Source organism: Xyrauchen texanus, chromosome 28 (genome assembly GCF_025860055.1).
Source record: "Xyrauchen texanus isolate HMW12.3.18 chromosome 28, RBS_HiC_50CHRs, whole genome shotgun sequence".
In the NCBI taxonomy this organism is placed as follows: domain Eukaryota; kingdom Metazoa; phylum Chordata; class Actinopteri; order Cypriniformes; family Catostomidae; genus Xyrauchen; species Xyrauchen texanus.
In genome coordinates this window covers 34,434,846-34,453,864 of record NC_068303.1, presented here as the reverse complement: position 1 = coordinate 34,453,864, position 19,019 = coordinate 34,434,846, and the positions used below count along the sequence as shown (strand labels likewise).

The 19,019-nt window shown below is 39.9% G+C and overlaps 1 protein-coding gene across 2 annotated transcripts in view; it reads right to left on the bottom strand.

Moving 5' to 3' along the window:
* Positions 1-16,044, bottom strand: part of lama4 (laminin, alpha 4) — a 74,190-nt gene extending 58,146 nt beyond the window's left edge. For both annotated transcript variants that reach the window (XM_052096486.1, XM_052096487.1), the window contains exons 1-2: positions 15,771-16,044; positions 454-555 (exon numbers count right to left, since the gene is read on the bottom strand). In XM_052096486.1, coding sequence (XP_051952446.1) covers positions 454-555; positions 15,771-15,866 — 198 coding nt within the window. In that variant the 5' untranslated portion in view covers positions 15,867-16,044. The remainder of the gene's footprint in view (positions 1-453; positions 556-15,770) is intronic.
* Positions 16,045-19,019: the final 2,975 nt, after the last annotated feature.

The following is a 19,019-nucleotide window of genomic DNA, read 5'->3' as shown; positions in this document are numbered from 1 at the left end:
GGGATAGGCTCCAGCCCCCCGCGACCCTGTACACAGGATAAGCGGTTGACAATGGATGGATGGATGGATGGATGAATGAGCTAGCAAGTGTAATTTTCCTCCCTGATGAAAAAGGCATGTGGAAAAATAATGAACTATACTAGTTAAACCTTAATCATAAAATCATGAAAAGGCATTAAAAATGTCAACAAATCATTCTTTTATTGACTTGGCCAGCTACCAAGACGTAAATGAGTAACCTTGGCATTGGCAAATTGAAAATCATGAGTCACCACATACTAAAATCAAGTGCAGTGATATCTTGGCTGAGAACGGTTTGCAATCGTATTAAGCCGAAGCATGCACAAGTTGAAATGCGGCTGGAACCGTTCCTCTCAGTGCTCAGAACCATTCGGCCCAATGGTGGAAAAGAACTTCATGATGCAGTTTAAAGAGCTTTGAAACCAAACTTACAATGCATATCCCAGTAATGTCCTCGCAGCTATTGGCATGGCCTTTACAGTTACAGGGCAGACAGCTGTTCTGCTCATTCAAGAAGAAGCCTCGTGCACATACCTGCAATGAGGAAAAAACCAAACCTGAGCTATAAAGTACTAATATCACAAACTGAGACATATAATCTATTATATACCTTATATAGATCGTAAGTGTATGTTTCCGGAAGGAAAAATCTCATTCATTTCTCCATAGTAAAAATATGTTTTAACAATAATGTGTAAACCTTTTGCAATAGTCTTACCATGAGCCACACATTTGTTTAAGTCATAATATCTATAGAAGTCAGATATGATTTAAATTGTATTTTTCAACTATTAATCCAAAATGACAGCAAATATTAAACCCCTAGGACGAATTTGGTTTCCACACTACAGTGTGACTCAGCAACATGAACAATCACAAAGACAATAGGGTACTATAATCACTTGAATGGTGCATTTGGGTGAAAACAAGCTACAGAAACAAAACAAGACTAGACTAGAACTATGTACTAACTACCTGAGGAGGAACAAACTTTGCAGTAAGTCCCTCTGTTTTATTCATGAGAGGGTTTAGTGATTAACTGGAGGAAACACTAAAATCACACTCAGCCGCAGTGCCTGCTGGTCATGCCAGGCCATCATATGGGAGAAATCAAAACCACAACACAGTCTAACGGCATCAAAGAACAGCATCTGGAAATACTTAAGCATTGTACTTTCATATCAGTTTTAACAAAATGGAGTCTTTAGCCCCATTCAGATGGCAATTGTTTCTCAGAGTGACGTCTGTAAAAGTTAATTATCATGGCTCCTCTTTGATAAAACTCATGCGTTCAGATGAAATCACGGGGGCGAGCGATACTTTTTGTCGATCACATGATTGCAGTTGCACTTGTTATATAGAAAAATCATCAATACACAAACTGTGTCCTCTGTATTTGCATTTAAATATGTTTGGAATTACGCTAAAGTGAAAATTAAATTTTCAAAGCATGAGGGAACAGCGTTGCAAAGCGCTGCAGACATTTACAGTGTACGTTTTCACATACGTAACAAGCTAAAATTCTTGAGAGGAGCAATTAAACAAATAAAAAAACTGTAGGGACAAGGCTGTTTATCAGTGCAGCCAAATAAATCTGTCAATGGGGGTACGCATGTTTCGTCACCTGCATCTCCTCAGTCTCTCTCCTAAGCACATGCAAGGAGATATAGGGCGAATTCCAGTCGAAAGTGATCACCCCTATGTCCTGCTCACTACAAAAGACAGAGCTCTTGATGTGGGCACTCTGAAGGGAACATGTCATAACAGTTTAAATGTAGCCTTCACTAAAAGTCTTCTGAAAGTGCCCAACAAAATGTACTTTCTTACTTTTGTTTGGAACAACCTTTCGAGTGGCATCCCCTTCACGAAGTGCCCTTCAAGGGCGCCAAAATGCAATTTGAAAAACACACGTATGAAGGACAGTAAAGATAGTTCAAATGAAATTTGAGGAGTTTATTATGTTCTACTGTATATAAATGGTGGACATCATTTGAAGTTATCTGTCAGTGTTTAAAAAGTGGATGTGGAAATTAAACCTTTTAAATAAGATAATCATTAACCCGGCAACATTTCTGGGACTACTCAAACCGTATAAACAAGTAGTCATTCAAGCCATTTCTGATTATTGTGAATTAAAAACAAAAATCTGTTACACAATCCTCTTTCAATTTCACAACTGTCCATTACCGCTAGCTGTTATACCACATAGCACAAACGTACAGCACTTAGCAGTGGTCGAAAAGTATTTCCTAAACGACTTTTAGATTATAAACTCAGAAATGTGGATTCGGACAGTAATTAAATTAGCACATGACCTTGGTGTTTAACAAAAAGCAGTAGGTAATTTGTCCAGGAATTTTCTCATGGGAGGTGGGAGAAAAACACCGGCATTTTGGATTCAGGTGGCAATAAAATTAATGACTACCCCTGTAAATGCTGGAATTGCCTCACGTCCCCATGTAAAATAATTGCTGCCTGAATAGGGCTTTTTACCTTGTTCTTAAGGATCTATCTCTGTATGTCTGTCCAAAAAAATCTAATCAAAATGTGACATTTATAAACTCATTTACTGATTTTAGCCATTTCTATTCTTTCAACCAATCGCTGAACTGCACGCACAATGCAAATACAGCCAGCGAATTCAGCGTTACTGAGCTTTTGGAAACAACCAATATGGCGGCTGTAGGAATGGAAGTCCCTCCTTTCTGATATTTCCCACACACCTTTTCAACTTTTTACACACACATACACACACACATGTTGGTCTACCTATCATTATGGGGACTTTCCATAGACATAATGACTTTTATACTGTATAAACTATAGATTCTATCCTCTAAACCTAACACAACCCCTAAACCTAACCCTCACAGAAAACCTTCTGCATTTTTACATTTTCAATAAAACATTGTTTAGTATGATTTTTAAGCGATTTGAATTATGGGGACACTAGAAATGTCCTCATAAATCACATTTATAGCATAATACCCTTGTAATTACTAATTTGTAACTTACAAAATTGTCCTTGTAAATCACAAAAACACACACACACACACACACACACACACACACACACACACACACACACACACACACACACACATACTAACTGTAGGCTAGTGATTCTCAACTTTTTTGACTCCAAGGCCCCCCACTGTCCAAGACAATATTTGAAGGCCTCCTTGCCTGACAATGTATGTGTCTGATTAAAATAATTAATCATGGATAATTTTTGATTCTAGAAGTTTCAGAAAGAGTCTGTTTATAATTGGTAGGAATACATCTTAAAGTATTTTTTAACATTTTAATTAAGTTAAAAGTTAAGTATTATTACAATATTTCTTATTTGAAATTCATTTTAAGTCAAATTGATGCCCCCTAGTGGGTCCCGGTCCCCTGGTTGAGAACCACTGCTGAAGGCTACATTCACTCAGTCAAGATTGACAACTGTGTTTATTAACCGTGTTTATTCACAGGTGTGACTTTCAAAATTCCTGTTCACACAACAGGTTACAGTAGCGGTTCGAATACCTTTTGCATAAACCAATAACTAAAGTCAAGCTCCTCTTCTATATGAATAACACCTGTAACCATATGGATAGTAACAATGACTAAAGTAAATATCGAAAATTACAACATCCAAAAAACAAACAAACAAAAAAGTATTATCACAGTTGACGTTATTTAATAAATGAGCCCAATCAAGGTGCAAGAATTAGCCGGAAGTGGCTTTGAATTATTTTTAAGTGTAGAGTGCAGAATTTCGGTCGAGCCTAGACTACAAACTTAACTGATGTGAGCAGCTCTGGTGGAAAGGAAGCAAATGGATCTAAAACCTTAAGAAAAAACACAGCTTATTCTGTATTTCTGTCTCTGTAATTTACCAGAACCCCACATGAAAAAGCTCAACAAATACAAGTATGCATCACACTGTATGATATCACAGAAAGCTAGTTGTTCAGTGCAGCTCTGTTCACACAGCGCAGGTGTTTCGAAAATACTATTCTGAGTCCTGAAAGTTTAAATAAAAACATATGACTTTCACTCCCATTGAGAAAAATCCAATGATCCAATGAACAGTGTTATTATGATTTGTGGAATCTTTGAGGAATATTTATGGATCTACATATTGCATTACGTCAGGTGTGGGCTTGTTTTATCGAGAGCCATCTGCTGTAAGTTGTGATATGCCATTTTCTACATCATGTTTATTTTTATAACCAATAAACCAAAATGTGAAGATGATTCTGTTTTCTCTGTTTATCATACAAATGCATTTCACACTCAAATACAAACTGTAGTTTGATCTCTGAGTGAAACAAATCTGCTTGTTATATTCTACTAATCAAGCCATTTCAAAATATAAATGACACATGGCTGTGTGATCTTTTGATCTTTTTACTGATTCTAAATATGATTGTTGCGATCGCAAATTGGCGAATTATTTAAATGGAACAGTTCTATTTCATCAGTGAATTTAAAAGCAGTGATTGAGAATTGGTCAGATCAGCTATATTCATCGTAAAGATAACAGGCTAAGCTTTAAAACAACACCTATTTTGTGCAAATCAAGCAAGTGATTGTTCAGTAATATTATAATATATATATTTATTCGTGATCAGTGCCCCCTCTCGGCCCGGTAATAAGAGGTTAAAACAAACAGTCCCCATATTCTAAACGGTATTGACAAAGAAAGCAGGAGAAAACAGAATTAGAAAAAAGGCTTTTCAATTCTTAGATCACAATGCTTGCAAACTGTACCATGGATTTACTACAGTAACACCAACTGTGCTGTATTACTTATGGTAGTTGTGGCAGAAAAAACTTTCTAATTTGTATTTAGACTGCTGTTTTTTCATTACAATATGCCATAGATCTTTATATAGAAACCATAGTTACTAACAATGGTAGTGAGGAGCCATGCATGGTTTTACCTATGGTTACCATGAACTATTACAAATATAATTGTTAAAACTATGGATACTATGGAAGAACTATGGTGCATTTTCATAATTATGGACCAAGCTATCAGTTATGCATCAGTGTAAAATCTGTACTCTTGTAATTCTCTCTGATTGTAGGAAAATAAAAGTTGTTTTGTTTGTCTTCAGAAATTCCAAGGCATGGCTATAGTTTAATTAGTTGGAGCCTGATGAAAGGAATCTGTAAAGAAGACCCAACTTATTCACACTGTCAGAATATTTCAATTTAGCCAAATAAAAATTAGGTTTTCATTTTTAACACAAATGTTGTTGTTAATATCATCATTTTCATCTACATCCTAACCTCAAAATCAACGCTGTACTGTCAAATGTGCATTTAAATGCACATAACATGTAATATTATTTGCATGGGTTCTACCAAAGTAGGTGCTGGTGCCACATTTTCAAAGGGCCCTTTGAGGGCACAAATAAACCCTGATGTTACCCAGGCTGCAATTTAATTTGACATCCCTGTTTTAATCTATTCTTATCAGTCATTTGTATTGTATAAATAAATATGGAATGAGTTACCAGTTAAAATGTTGGATAGGAGGCTTTTACATTCTGTTTGTTGGTTGTTTGGTCTCTATAGGAATACAAGTTGTACCTTTTTGTACAAGCCAAGTCTTGGGATAACTTCCTAGCTAAGTAACACAAAAGATAAAAATAACTAGGGTTGTCAAGTTACCAAAATTTCAATAGTCTGTACCAATACCAGTATAATTTCAATTATTTGCAAAAATAAGTAATATAAGCCACACATTTAGCCTATTTAAAAAATTAAATATCAATGTTAATATTAAATAAAAATTATAGACATTAAATTAAACTACTTAAACTATATTGGATACCTTTGCTCGCTCTGACTAGTTTTGCAGAACTTCCCATAGGAATGAATGGAAAAGTGCAGTGAACTGTACAGTTTTTGTCTAAATATGATCATAAATGGAATTTAGAATATTCTTATGGGGGCTGGAATGAAGAGTGACATTCTAAAGCATATTTATCTGACATTTTTTGTAAAATAAATTGTTTCATTTACACAGTAATATGATAAAAAAATATGGAGAGTGTGAATCAGAATTGAGGCAAACGATTATCACTGTTACTTGAAAAGAGAAAAGTGTCGTTTGATGGTGATTACACACCAGAAAACATAAGTGAACTGAACTGCTCATAAGATCTCATTACACACTCACTATGATGCTGTGTACTCTTTATTTACTATTGCCTTTCTAAGACCTGATTCTATACATAAATGAATTAATGTTAAGTTATTATCTTTAATTTACTTTGGAGCAAATGTTGGTATACTTGCTGATGTTATACATGTTCGTTAAGGAATGAGGGCTGACACAGTTTAATCTATTATATAATCGAGATTTGTTTAAAAAAAAAATAAAAAGAAAGAAAAAATACTGTGTGTATCCTCTCTAGGTACCTCGTGCCACTATACATGTGTAGAAAAGTAATCTATACGAATCAGTTGTTTAATCCATGTCTTCTGAAGCGATATGATCTGTTTTGGGTGAGAAAAAAGACTAAAATGTAACTCCTTCCAGAAGAAAAGTAGTTATACAAGTTGGAGATTGCAATACATTGATGGTCTTAATCAGAGCTTCTTATCCAGTTAACAAAATTACATACAGTATATGTGTAAACCTAATGTACACAGCGTATGCACTTTCCCTTTCGATTCAGTTCACTCGAATTTGCCTTAAGAACTATGGGGAGTGTCCTTCTACATGACCTTGTTGAAACCATTATACAATCACACCAATCTTCTGATTCGCAATGGAGCTTGAGTCCCACCCCTCCAGGCATGCATTTGGCATATTTAAGCGGGCTCTCAATCACCATTTCTTCAGAATTTTCTTCCTTCAAGACTGCAAACTTCGTCCTCGTCTTGGAACCCTCTTTGCTTTGCCGTCGAGATACACTTACAGCAGACGGAACTTCTCGGCAAGATGTGAACAGTGACGACTCGTCAACTGTACTCAGCGCTTGCACCAAGAGACTCACCGCTCCCCTTGTGTTCCATTGAAGAGTTCCACATCGTCGTCAAAGATGCTCTCAGTGAACGGGTTCTTCACTTCAGCCATTCATTGTTGATCAAGGCGGCACTTCAGCAAAACTACTATCTGCTTCCCACAGCGCTCCAGTTGGAGTTACTGTATCCTTTATATATATTTAATATTAACTAAAGAGCCGCTTGCGTGATATGCATCTTTTTAAAGATGTTGTTCCGCAAGTGTTCCCTATGCAAACAGCACATCCCACTGCCCAATGAGCACGAGAGCTGTGTTCACTGCCTGGGCCACACCCACGCACAAGGAGCACTCATGGAGACAGACTGCCCTCGCTGCGAGGGCATGATTTTCCTGAAGTGCTCTAGGATTGACCACATTCTGAGGGAAGATCCAGCCCCTCGCGCCCTCCCACCTGCCTCTTCTGTGTTAAGTCCCGAGGGATGAAATGAGGAGGCTCGGCATGGCAGTGTGGTTGAGCTGGAAGAATTACAGGAGGATCTCTTGTTGGCTTAAACCCTGAAAGCTCCCACGAACTTCTGATCTAAAATCCTGGCCTGTGCAATATTTGCGTGATGACTTCCAGCCCTCTATTGGAGCGCACGGCCTCATTATATTGGACGGCACTGACGATGGGGATGATGCTGTGTCACTCGCAGCTTCAGGCGAGTGGTCCATGGAGGATGTTGCCGGCCCTTATCCCAGAAAGGGTGAAGAGCGTGCATGATACCACGGACAAGGAGCTTCTTTGTGGCTTCACAAGGGCAGTTGAAGAGTTCGGTCTTGAGTGATCCCCTCCAGCAGAACCAGAACTCAGAACACTTAGGTTAGAGGAGCTGCCGTCCTCACTAAAGTGGACCACGCAGAGGAAAAAGGCTACTCTAAGCTTCCCCCGGTGGAACAGGTGGTCGCAGCCCACATCTGCCCTAATACTGCCATGGGATGGAAATCTCACCCCGCCCACCCCCCAAGCCTTGTCGAATGACGTCCCCACTGGCTGGAAGAGCTTACACAGCAGTGGACCAAGCTGGTTCAGCACTCCACAGCATGTCGTTGCTCCAGGATTTTCAAGCTAAGCTCCTCAAACAAATGGATAAGCAAGGCCCCGATCCAGAACTGTTCAAAGAGCTCCGCACCATTACAGATTTGGCACTGCGAGCCACGAAAGCTACCACTCAGGCCATCGGCAAAACAATGAGCAACACAATGGAAAAAAGCAGCCGGGCAGCAGAAATGCTCCTGACATGCCCAGCCCTGTGAAGAGTTGCCCAGAGCTTGCCGTTATTGATTTGAGGCACACACTGTTTCAGAAAAGATGGCCACACGAGTACTTCAGAGGTACATAATATGGTGACTCACTTTTGTCCCTCAGTCAGAAAATTCTAAAGAAATGGTGACTGAGTGCCCACTTGTATAGGCCAACTCCACGCCTTGAGGGGCGGGGCTCAAACACCATTGCCAATCAGAGTATTGTCATGATTGAATAAGGGTTTCAACAAGGTTGTGTAGAAGGACACTCCCTATAGTGCTTATGGCAATATCTCATTCGCTTCATCTCCGGAAACAGAGGTTACATGTTACCGGAGACATTTTTAATATATTTTTTGTCCATGTCTCAAGAATCGGTGAGTATTTACCTTCATATAATGGATATAACAAAGTACAATGATTTAAATAGTTTAGCAGCCCCAAATAATAAACCAAATGTTTTAAAAGAAAATGCCCTCAGAACTCTTTGATATACTATTGAGTGGCATGGCAGCAGTGAGAACTATTTAATTCAATCATCTCCCACTACAAGGAACAAAGGCAACCTTCACACAAACTCTCACTGCATCACTTCTGAAATGTGTAGAATGCACTACAACTCGAAATGGAGTAAATTAACAATCTGTTATTTGAACTGTTTCCTGAACATAGGATGGGCTGCTTTAGAGATTTAAAGATGTTTAACATGAGTCAATAAGCTCTAATGTTTCTGAGGATGCCTCCAGAAAAATAAAGGCAGAAGTCAGTACAATCCTCTAGGGTAACTGGTTAGCTTTACCAGAATGCTGTGTGTTTATTCTGCTAAACAGCTGTCCTGAGAACATGTCCACAGGGACTCTCAGAGCAATGGATCTCTGGAAGCTGGAGCGGATTCCTTATTTGAGTCATTGCTGAATAGTGTGAGAAACCAAACCTCAGCCAAACCCTGTGTGTTTGCATTTGATATTTGAGTCATGATTCATGATGTTTAAGTTGTGACATGTCAAAACAGGTGTTTTAGGTATTTCTTTATTTATTTTTAATGTATCATCTAAGTTTATGTATCAAGGATTTATTTAGGATTAATCTGTTAACACCACCCCACTAAATGGGACATACTCAATATATATGGTTGTAGTTCATCAAGTGAATTTCAGACATAATTATGGTCTGTTTTAACTGAAGGTACTTGTTAGTTTGTTGTCCAGATGTCAGAATTTATTAAAGTCATAATGGAAAATAGTTAGAAAAGTTCAAATTTATTGGAAGTTTACAATTTAATAATAAATAGTTAGAAAAATAGGTACAGTAATTGTGGACAGTTTTGACACAGGTATACACCTATTTTGGGGGTTATATCAATGCAATTAATCTTCTTAAATGCCCTCTCTGCTGTACTATTTAATGGCATGACAGCAATGTATTGAGAAGTTTTAATTCAATCATCTCCCACTGTAAGGCAGAACAAGTCTGACCTTCACACACCATCACACACTCTCTTGACCGCACAGAACACACGACAACTTGAAACAGAGTAAATATGTGAGCAATCTCTACTCCAGTTACTCCAGTTTTCTTCTCTTCAGAACATAATAGGGGCTTATTACAGAAATACATTTTAGTACCTGTTCATTTTACATGATGGCGCCGAAGATGGCTACCTCGGTGTGGAGCTCTCCAATTCTTTTGTTGTTTTTGTTTGTTTGTCCAGTGTTTAGTAATCTTTTTCCAGTCAGTTTTACCAGGGACGAACTGCTGAACATTCGGCAGCACATACCAGATAATCTTTTCCAGTTTTTTGAATATTCAGACGTTTTGCTGGACATTTTAGTCAGAGGCGCATGCAAGAAAAATGAGCCGGTGCGCTGGTTAAACTCCATCAGCACGGCGTTCAAACAGCACTGCCGAGCATTCATCTAGCGAATCTCCGCTCTCTTCCCAACAAAACGGATAAACTACATCTCCTCACACATACAAGTAAGGACTTTTCAAACTCTGCTGCACTGTGCTTCACAGAAACCTGGCTGAGTGAAGCCATTCCGGACAGCACATTACATCTACCGGGCTTCCAGCTGTTCAGAGCAGATCGCATCACAGAGTTAACGGGGAAAACGAGAGGCAGTGGAACATGCTTTTACATCAATGAAAGTTGGTGTACAGATGTAACAACATTAAAGAGGATGTGCTGCCCTAATTTGGAACGCTCTTTATTAACTGCAAGCCGTTCTACTCGTCGCAGGAGTTTTCCTAGTTTATTCTGGTGAGTGTCTATATCGCGCCAAATGTGTCTGGGAACTTGGACTCAGTTATCATTATTCTTGGGGATTTTAACAAAGCAAATCTCACACGTGAACTGCCCAAATACAAACAGCACATTACATGCCCCACCAGAGACAGGAATATACTGGATCACTACTACACAACCATAAAGGATGCATATCGCTCTGTCCCACGTGCAGATTTGGGACTCGCTGATCAATGTCTGGTTCATCTTCTTCCGACCTACAGGCAGATATTAAAATCAACAAAGCCAGTTGTAAGGACTGTAAAGAGATGGACCAATGAAGCAGAGCTGGAACTACAAGCCTACTTTGACTGCACTGATTGGAGTGTTTTTGAAGCAGCAGCTACAGACCTGGACGAGCTCACAGATACTGTTACATCATATATCAGTTTCTGTGAGGACATGTGCATCCCAACTAGGACATTTTTATCATTCAACAATGAAAAACCATGGTTTACAGGAAATCTCAGACAGCTTCGCCATGCAAAAGAGGATGCTTACAGGGGTGGGGATAAAGTATTGTATAATCAGGCCAGGAACACACTGAACAGGGAAATCATAGTGGCTAAAAGAAGCTACTCTGAGAAGCTGGAAAACAAGTTTTCAGCTAACAACCCTGCATCGGTGTGGAGTGGCCTGAAACAACTTACTAATTACAGGACTCCTACCCCCAACCCTGTGGTGGACCAATGACTGGTTGCCGACCTGAATGTGTTTTACTGTAGATTTGAAAGGCCCAGTCTCACACCCCACACCTGCTCTGACCTTCACTACACACAAACACCAACATCTCCTGCAACCCCCTCCACCCCCCTCCTGCTACACAACCTGCTCTCAAGATCTGTGAAGATGATGTGTGGCATATCTTTCGGAAGCAAAAGATGAGGAAGGCTTCAGGCCCAGATGGCGTCTCACCAGCATGCCTCTGATCCTGTGCTAACCAACTGGCCCCCATCTTCACACTGATCTTCAATAGATCACTGGAGCAGTGTGAAGTCCCATGCTGCTTCAAATGCTCAGTTATTATCCCTGTCCTTAAGAAACCAAACATCACAGGACTTAATGACTACAGACCTGTTGCCCTTACATCTGTGGTCATGAAGTAATTTGAGAGACTGGTGTTGGCCCACCTGAGGGACATCACTGAACCCTTTCTAGATCCCCTTCAATTTGCTTATCGTGCAAACAGGTCTGTGGATGATGCAGTCAACATGGAATTGCATCATATCCTGCAACATCTAGACAGACCAGGGACATATGCAAGGATCCTTTTTGTGGACTTCAGTTCGGCTTTCAACACCATCATTCCAGCTATTCTCTGGAATAAGTTAAACCAATTCCCTGTTCCCATGTCTATCTGTCAGTGGATTACCAGCTTTCTGACAGACAGGCAGCAGCTTGTGAGACAGGGGAAATTCACATTCACTTCCAAGGTCAAGGTCAAGTTTATTTATATAGCACCTTAAAAGCACCATGAGTACTAACCAAGGTGCTGTACAACAGTCCTAAAATAACACATCCCCTACAATAAAACCCATTAAATGAAATAAGAAAAAAGAAAATATCAACATAATACAATGCGTCACCAGACAGGAGAGAAAAAATAATAATATTTAATATTAAATAATAATTGTACTAATGGTGAAAACAAGTTACGAATAAGCCTGAGAAAAAAGTATGTTTTAAGAGATGATTTAAATATAGATAGAGTAGTGGATGATCTAATAAAAAGAGGTAGGGTGTTCCAAAGCTTTGGAGCCTGAACTGAAAAGGCCCTATCACCTTTGGTTTTTACAATCAGCACTAGTGCCCCCCAGGGATGTGTGCTCTCCCCACTACTCTTCGCCCTCTAAAGCAATGACTGCACCACCATGGACCCCTCTGTCAAGCTCCTGAAGTTTGCAGACGACACTACTGCCATCGGCCTCATCCAGAATGATGATGAGTCTGCATACAGAAGGGAGGTTGAACGGTTGGCTCACTGGTGTAGTCAAAACAACCTGGAACTGAACATGCTCAAAACAGTGGAGATGATTGTGGACTTTAGGAGGAACACCCCAACACTGACCCCCCTCACCATTCTAAACAGCACTGTGGCAGCAGTGGAGTCATTCAGGTTCCTGGGCACTACCTTCTCACAGGACCTGAAGTGGGAGATCCACATTGACTCCATTGTGAAAAAGTCCCATCAGAGGCTGTACTTCCTTCACCAGTTGAGGAGGTTCAACCTGCCACAGGCGCTGTTGATACAGTTCAACTCAGCAGTCATTGAGTCTGTCCTCTGCACTTCAATAACTGTCTGGTTTGGTGCAGCTACGAAATCAGACATCAGAAGACTACAAAGGACAGTTCGGACTGCTGAGCGGATTATTGGTTGCCCTCTATCCCTTTTCTAGAACTGTATTGTTGTGCACTGGAAGCTCCTGTCACCAAGACAAATTCCTTGTATGTGTAAGCATACTTGGCAATAAAGCTTATTCTGATTTTATAATTCCACTAAATCCTTAGAATAAGGAATTGAATATGCATTTCATTTTGTCACATGTAAATAACTTAAGGCGTGTAGCTGTTCAGTAGAAACTTCCAGATATAGCTACAGTACAATGTAGGGTTTTCTTTTGTCTTTCCCAGACAATATATATTAGTTATTATGTAGCAAACTAGCAAATGCATAGTTTCAGCCTCAGACTGCTCATCCACAGACTGTTAAAAGACAAAATTCCTATTGCACACACAAATAGCAAGCACTTGTCAAAATCACAAGCCCTGATCTGATTGGCTGGCCTTACACAACTTTCATGAATTGGAGTGTACAGGTTTAAGTCTGGACCAGACTTAATGTCTATAGCCAAAAGCCTGACTACAAAATAACACAGCTATTAGACATGATTGGCTTCTGCATTCATTACAGTCCAATTTAGAATGGTTGTAAACGTAGCAGATATAGTGATTCAAGCTTAACTATTTCTGAGGTGTCATAAGTCCTTGCTGGAAACATATAAACACATTTCAGGCCTTTCAGAGACACCCTTGCTAATGGCAACAACCATTTCCTCCTCGCTTGTAACCCATTTCTCTCCTTCTCTCTTTCTCACACTGTTTACATTGCTTCAGTGAAACAATTAATTTACTAGTTACTTACATTTCCCTTTTGAGGCAAAAACTCACAAGTGACCAGCTCAGGAGAACTAAATCATTACTGAATTTTAGACTGACTACATTCACATGAGAGTCTCTTGTATAGTATAATCAAACTAAACTCCTTTTTGGCCTTAACACTCCTTTCATTAGAACTGAATAGCTTAAAGGTGCACTCAGTATTTTTTGGTTTATGTGGTCTTGGACTTGGAATTGGACTTGGACACCAAGCTGCTTGGATGCAGCATCATTCAAATGCAATAGATTTTTAGATACTATTGTCATTGCAGAAAATCATTATTCACTGTCAATCATAAAAAATTTAATCCATAAGTGAAAGTGTTCAGTAACAGAGTGGTTACTGAGATTAAGCGAGTAGTATTTGGCTAGCGATGTGATCCTAACATGGAACCCAAAAAGAATGAGTTTTCAAACATATTCCAGAAAACTCCCCTTGTAAGACATTGGTTGTACAAACAGATTATCCTGCCCTAAACTCACAGCATTGGTTGAGACAATGTTGCTGTAAGGAGTTGGATGGGCTCAAAACATGGAATGTTCAACAGCACCAGAGTGATACAGTGTTACAATTTTCATGAAAAATCAATCTACAAATGACTTACTTAAAGTTTGCATATCAAGCTGGGATACAAGAAAGAAAGAGAAAATTACACACATTGGTTTTAAAAATGCTCTGTAGGCAGGTCACTGGGTTTTGGAACAGGGCTTGTATCTCTTCTGATCCACAACAAATGCATCGATACAGATATAAGTGTTCCCACTCTCATAGCTTCCCACTAGAGTATTACATCCCCCCACCAGATGGCCTCCATTCACCTCCGCTGAGGTTCTGGTGGGGAGTGACATTGCCCTTAGACTCTCAGGATCTAGACGATCAACAGCTGCTGGGGGGAGCTAATTTTTCAGACCATGACACACACACTTACAAATATGCATAAATCCCTCTCTCCATTTAGAACTTTTTGCAGCTTGTTTTCATGGCATAATAAAACCTGAACCCTGAACAACATAATATAATGCAACATTATATTAATCTCAACAAGTCGACACCCAAACAGACAAGATCAACTTATGCTCTTGATAAATCTTGTGTCCACAGTAGCAACAGGAAAGATGAATTGCTCAAAGATTGTTCTCTCACAGCTCAGAAGTCTTGACAGTGTTCTGATTTATATTTCATTCATGGATTAACATTGTTTTCCTGGAATTCCTTTGGAGGAATAAAGTGGGTGCTGGACCCACTTTATATTAGGTGGCCTTAACTACTATGTACTTAACCATTTGAGACAATGTACTTATTATGTACGCACATGTTGTTAAGTACTTGTATTTAATTACATTTGAAGTTACACTGTTAACTTTACCCCTAACCCAACCCTTCCACCAAAACCTAACTGTAACCCTTAATCTTAACCCTAACCCTGCCCTTCCTCCTAAACCTATCTGTACCTCAACTTCAATAGCAATTAATGTGGGAATTTTGCAGAACAACATGTAGTTACACTGTAAATACATAGTCTTGTATGTATTGAATGTTAGTACATAGTAGTTAAGGCCACCTAATATAAAGTGTGACTGAAGTGCTTGTCCACATACAGTAAATGAGTATAGAGCGAATTTGATGAGACATGGTTGACTTTGGTATCTTGACAAATCTGTGCGCCACTTGAGACATTGTCGAGATCTCCTCTGAAGTAAGAGAAGTCTAATCTTCATTTACTCTCCATTTAATCTGGGATAAACAGTTGACGTATTAAAAAGATCTCAGTTGTGGTGTTTCTTTCATATGGGAGAAGACATGGCACACTTGCAACTCAGTGTAACAGAGTGTGAACGCAGAGCCAAAGAGTGTGCAGTACAATTAAAATACTCCAGAATTTGCTCTGAAATCTAAATCATATGTGCGCATAACACTAGACCCACAGCATGCACTTTAATACTTTATAATACATAACCTTAGTTCTGGGCCCATTCTGAGACCTTTGTTATATGACATTTATTCAGATGAGCAAATGTTTCTCTTTTCTCAGCCATAAAGACAGAACTTACCCTGTTGACTGAGTTAAGCTGTTGCGAGTAAGCTGCGAGTATAAGCGCTGACAGGATGCCAAGAATACAGACCGATTGCAGCAGCAGAGAGGCCATGATTCCACCCGCAGTGAGTTTGGCAGCCCTGGCAATGTGTGTGATTTTGTTCCCTGCTGTTGAGTTCTCCCACTGTCCTTACGTGTACTCCTCCTCTGGAGACTTTTTCTTCTTCTCACTCCAGCCTCTCTAGACTGCACTGCACTCAACTACTCTCCTGTGCTCTCACTTGCACCAGTCCTGCCCAGCTCTGAGTCCTGTAAAACAAACTCTTTGGTCTTCCTCTCTCACTCTCCCCTGGCCCCCCTCTCCCTCACACAGCCACACACACACACACACACTTCACTCACAAGATCTTCACTGGATATCACAAGCGGCTGACAGAAAGTTAGTGTGAAGTATCCAAACTAAGCAAGAATAATAAAGAAGGCTTGTGCTTTCTAGTGCAACGTTGGTGTTTTGGCCCTAAAGGACTTTAATTTGACTTTGACCCCCCTACTATGGCTGTCTCTTAACCTATTGAACCCTGTGGAAACACCATCTCTGCTGACCTCCAGCAACACACACATACATTCAGACACAGGACAGCATGTCCGTATATCAACGTACACACAACAGGGTCAGTCTCATTTGTTGGTTGCTCTTTGCTGCATAGTCACAAATTGGAGTAAAACAGCAATTAATAGGAGTTAATAGGAGTTTGTACACTCCCATGAGGTTTTAAAGAGATAGTTAACCCAAAAATGTACATTTTCTTAGTATTTAGTCACCCTCATGTCATTCCAAACCCTTTTGTTATTACTTCTGCTGAAGCTTGCGTCTAGCCCCTGTTCCCATCCAGAATAAAAAAATGCCACATCATGTTTGGTTACTACACTGAATAAAACCAGATGCTGTCCATAAAGCTTAAATTGTATTGAGCCAACAATATTCATTTAAATTAATTATGTGTATACAACATAGACTGAAATGGAAAGAAAGTCTATTTATAGACTCTGAAAGGACATCTGTAAGAGGGTCATGGGAGTTAAGTATTTGGATGTGTGTGTGTGGTACAGGTTTTGCTTACATTGTTGGGACCAAATATCATCTACATTGTGGGGACCTCTATAATGAACATTTAAAAGTGCAGGAAGGTTTGTGTGAGGGTCAGGTTTAGGGAATAGAACATATATTACATAGTTATCAAAAAACAATAGAAGTCAATGGTCCTCACCATGATAGACCCAATGTTGCTATCAGTGTTACAGCTGGTTGCGTTATGCTTGTCTAGCTGTGTAAAAATACAGTATTTGTGTTCACAGCCTATATGGATTATGTACTCCTCAGATGACCAATAAGCTTCCGATCTTCCTGTTTCAGCCCATCATGCTCTGAAAATTGTACACTGAATAGAAATAAACAGATACTAGATTCACAGAGCCAGACTTTTGACTATGGACACAAGGTCTGGTCCACTTTTCAGTGTATTCTGGCCAAGAATCACCCACTTGGACTGGTAGAAACCATCTGATTGACATTTAAAGTGACCAACCACAATTTGTTTTGTTTTTATATGCACAATAATATTCAAATTCTAAAATAAATCCAGTTATTATCCTTTCCTTTAAAGCACTCAAGCCTCATACCTTGAAAACCTTACTTAGATGAAGCCCAAACATGTTTTGGTCAGGCGCGAATGCTGAGCATCTGTGTTCAGAACACGTGATGCAAATTTCATCATCAGCAGAGTGCACGAGCACTGAATGCGTGCAGCCAAATTTTTCTAACCGCGCATCTTTGAACGCTCAGAAAGCACATGCCCCTGGAATTATTAGCACTAATTAGTGGGTTCACAAGGTGGCAACACTCACCGTTGAACCATTGCTGTCACAAAGAAGCGCTAATAGAAGATGTTATTGCCAGTAAACAACAGGAGACTAATGTGGAAACAACAACAGTGGATGTGCACATCAAGAACACATGTGTGAGGAGGTCAGGAAGTGCCTGCATATGTGAGATAACATAGTTATTGACGTGAAGGTGTCCTGTGGTATTTGGCTCCAAGACATTACAGGACTTGAAGCAGATCCTTCAAGTCCGTAAGTTGCAAGCTGGAGTTACCACGGATCTGACTTGTTGGTCCAGCACATCCCACAGAGCTCAATCGGATTGAGATCTGGGAATTTGGAGGCCAGAGCAACACCTTGAACTCTTCATCATGTTCCTTTAACCATTCCCGAACAATTAGTGAAGTGTGGCAGGGCACATTATCCTGCTGAAATAGGCCACTGCCATCAGGGAATACCATTGACATGAAGGGGTGTACCTGGTCTGCAACGCTGATTCGGTAGGTGGCACATGTCAAATTGATGTCCACACGAATGGTCTGACCTATGGTTTCCCAGCTGAACATTGCATAGAGCATCACACACCCTGTACCAGCTTGTTGTCTTCCCACAGTGCATCCTGGTGCCATCACTTCCCGTGGTAAACGGTGCAAACATACACGGGCATCCACATTATGTAAATGAAAATGGGACTCATTGGACCAGGCATCCTTCTTCCAATGCTCCAAGGTCCAGTTCCAACGCTCGCATGCCTATTGTAGGTGCTTTCGATGGTGGACAGGGGTCATCGTGGTAACCGGTCTGTGGCTACGCAGCACGGTACGATGCAATGTGTGTTGTGACCCATTCCTCCCATAACCATCATTCAAATTTTCTGTGACTTATACCACAGTAGAACTTCTATTGGTTCAGACCAGATGGGATAGCCTTTGTTGCCCTCGTGCATCGATGAGCCTTGGGCACCCAACACCCTGTCACCAGTTTATGGTTTGTCCCTCCTGGATCATTGTCAGCAATACTCACCACTGCTGACCGGGAGCACCCCACAAACCTTGCCTTTTCAGAGATGCTATGACTCTCCTGCATTCAACATGTTTACTAAGAGAACTGATTGTTCGCTTACCATCTAATCCACCCAGACCCTGACATGTGGCCTTGTTATGACATGATCAACGTTATTCGCATCACCTGTGAGTAGTCATAAAGTTTTGGATCTTTGGTGTATATTTGAATATTTTGCAATAAACCTTAAAGGTTTTTTTTTTTCTATACCCATATACCTATTCTATACCTAATTTGATTACATCATTCGAAATGCTTCATGGAATTGCAGTTCTTTCCCTCATGATTAGTACACAGTCTTGTACCTTTTTGTCAGATTTTC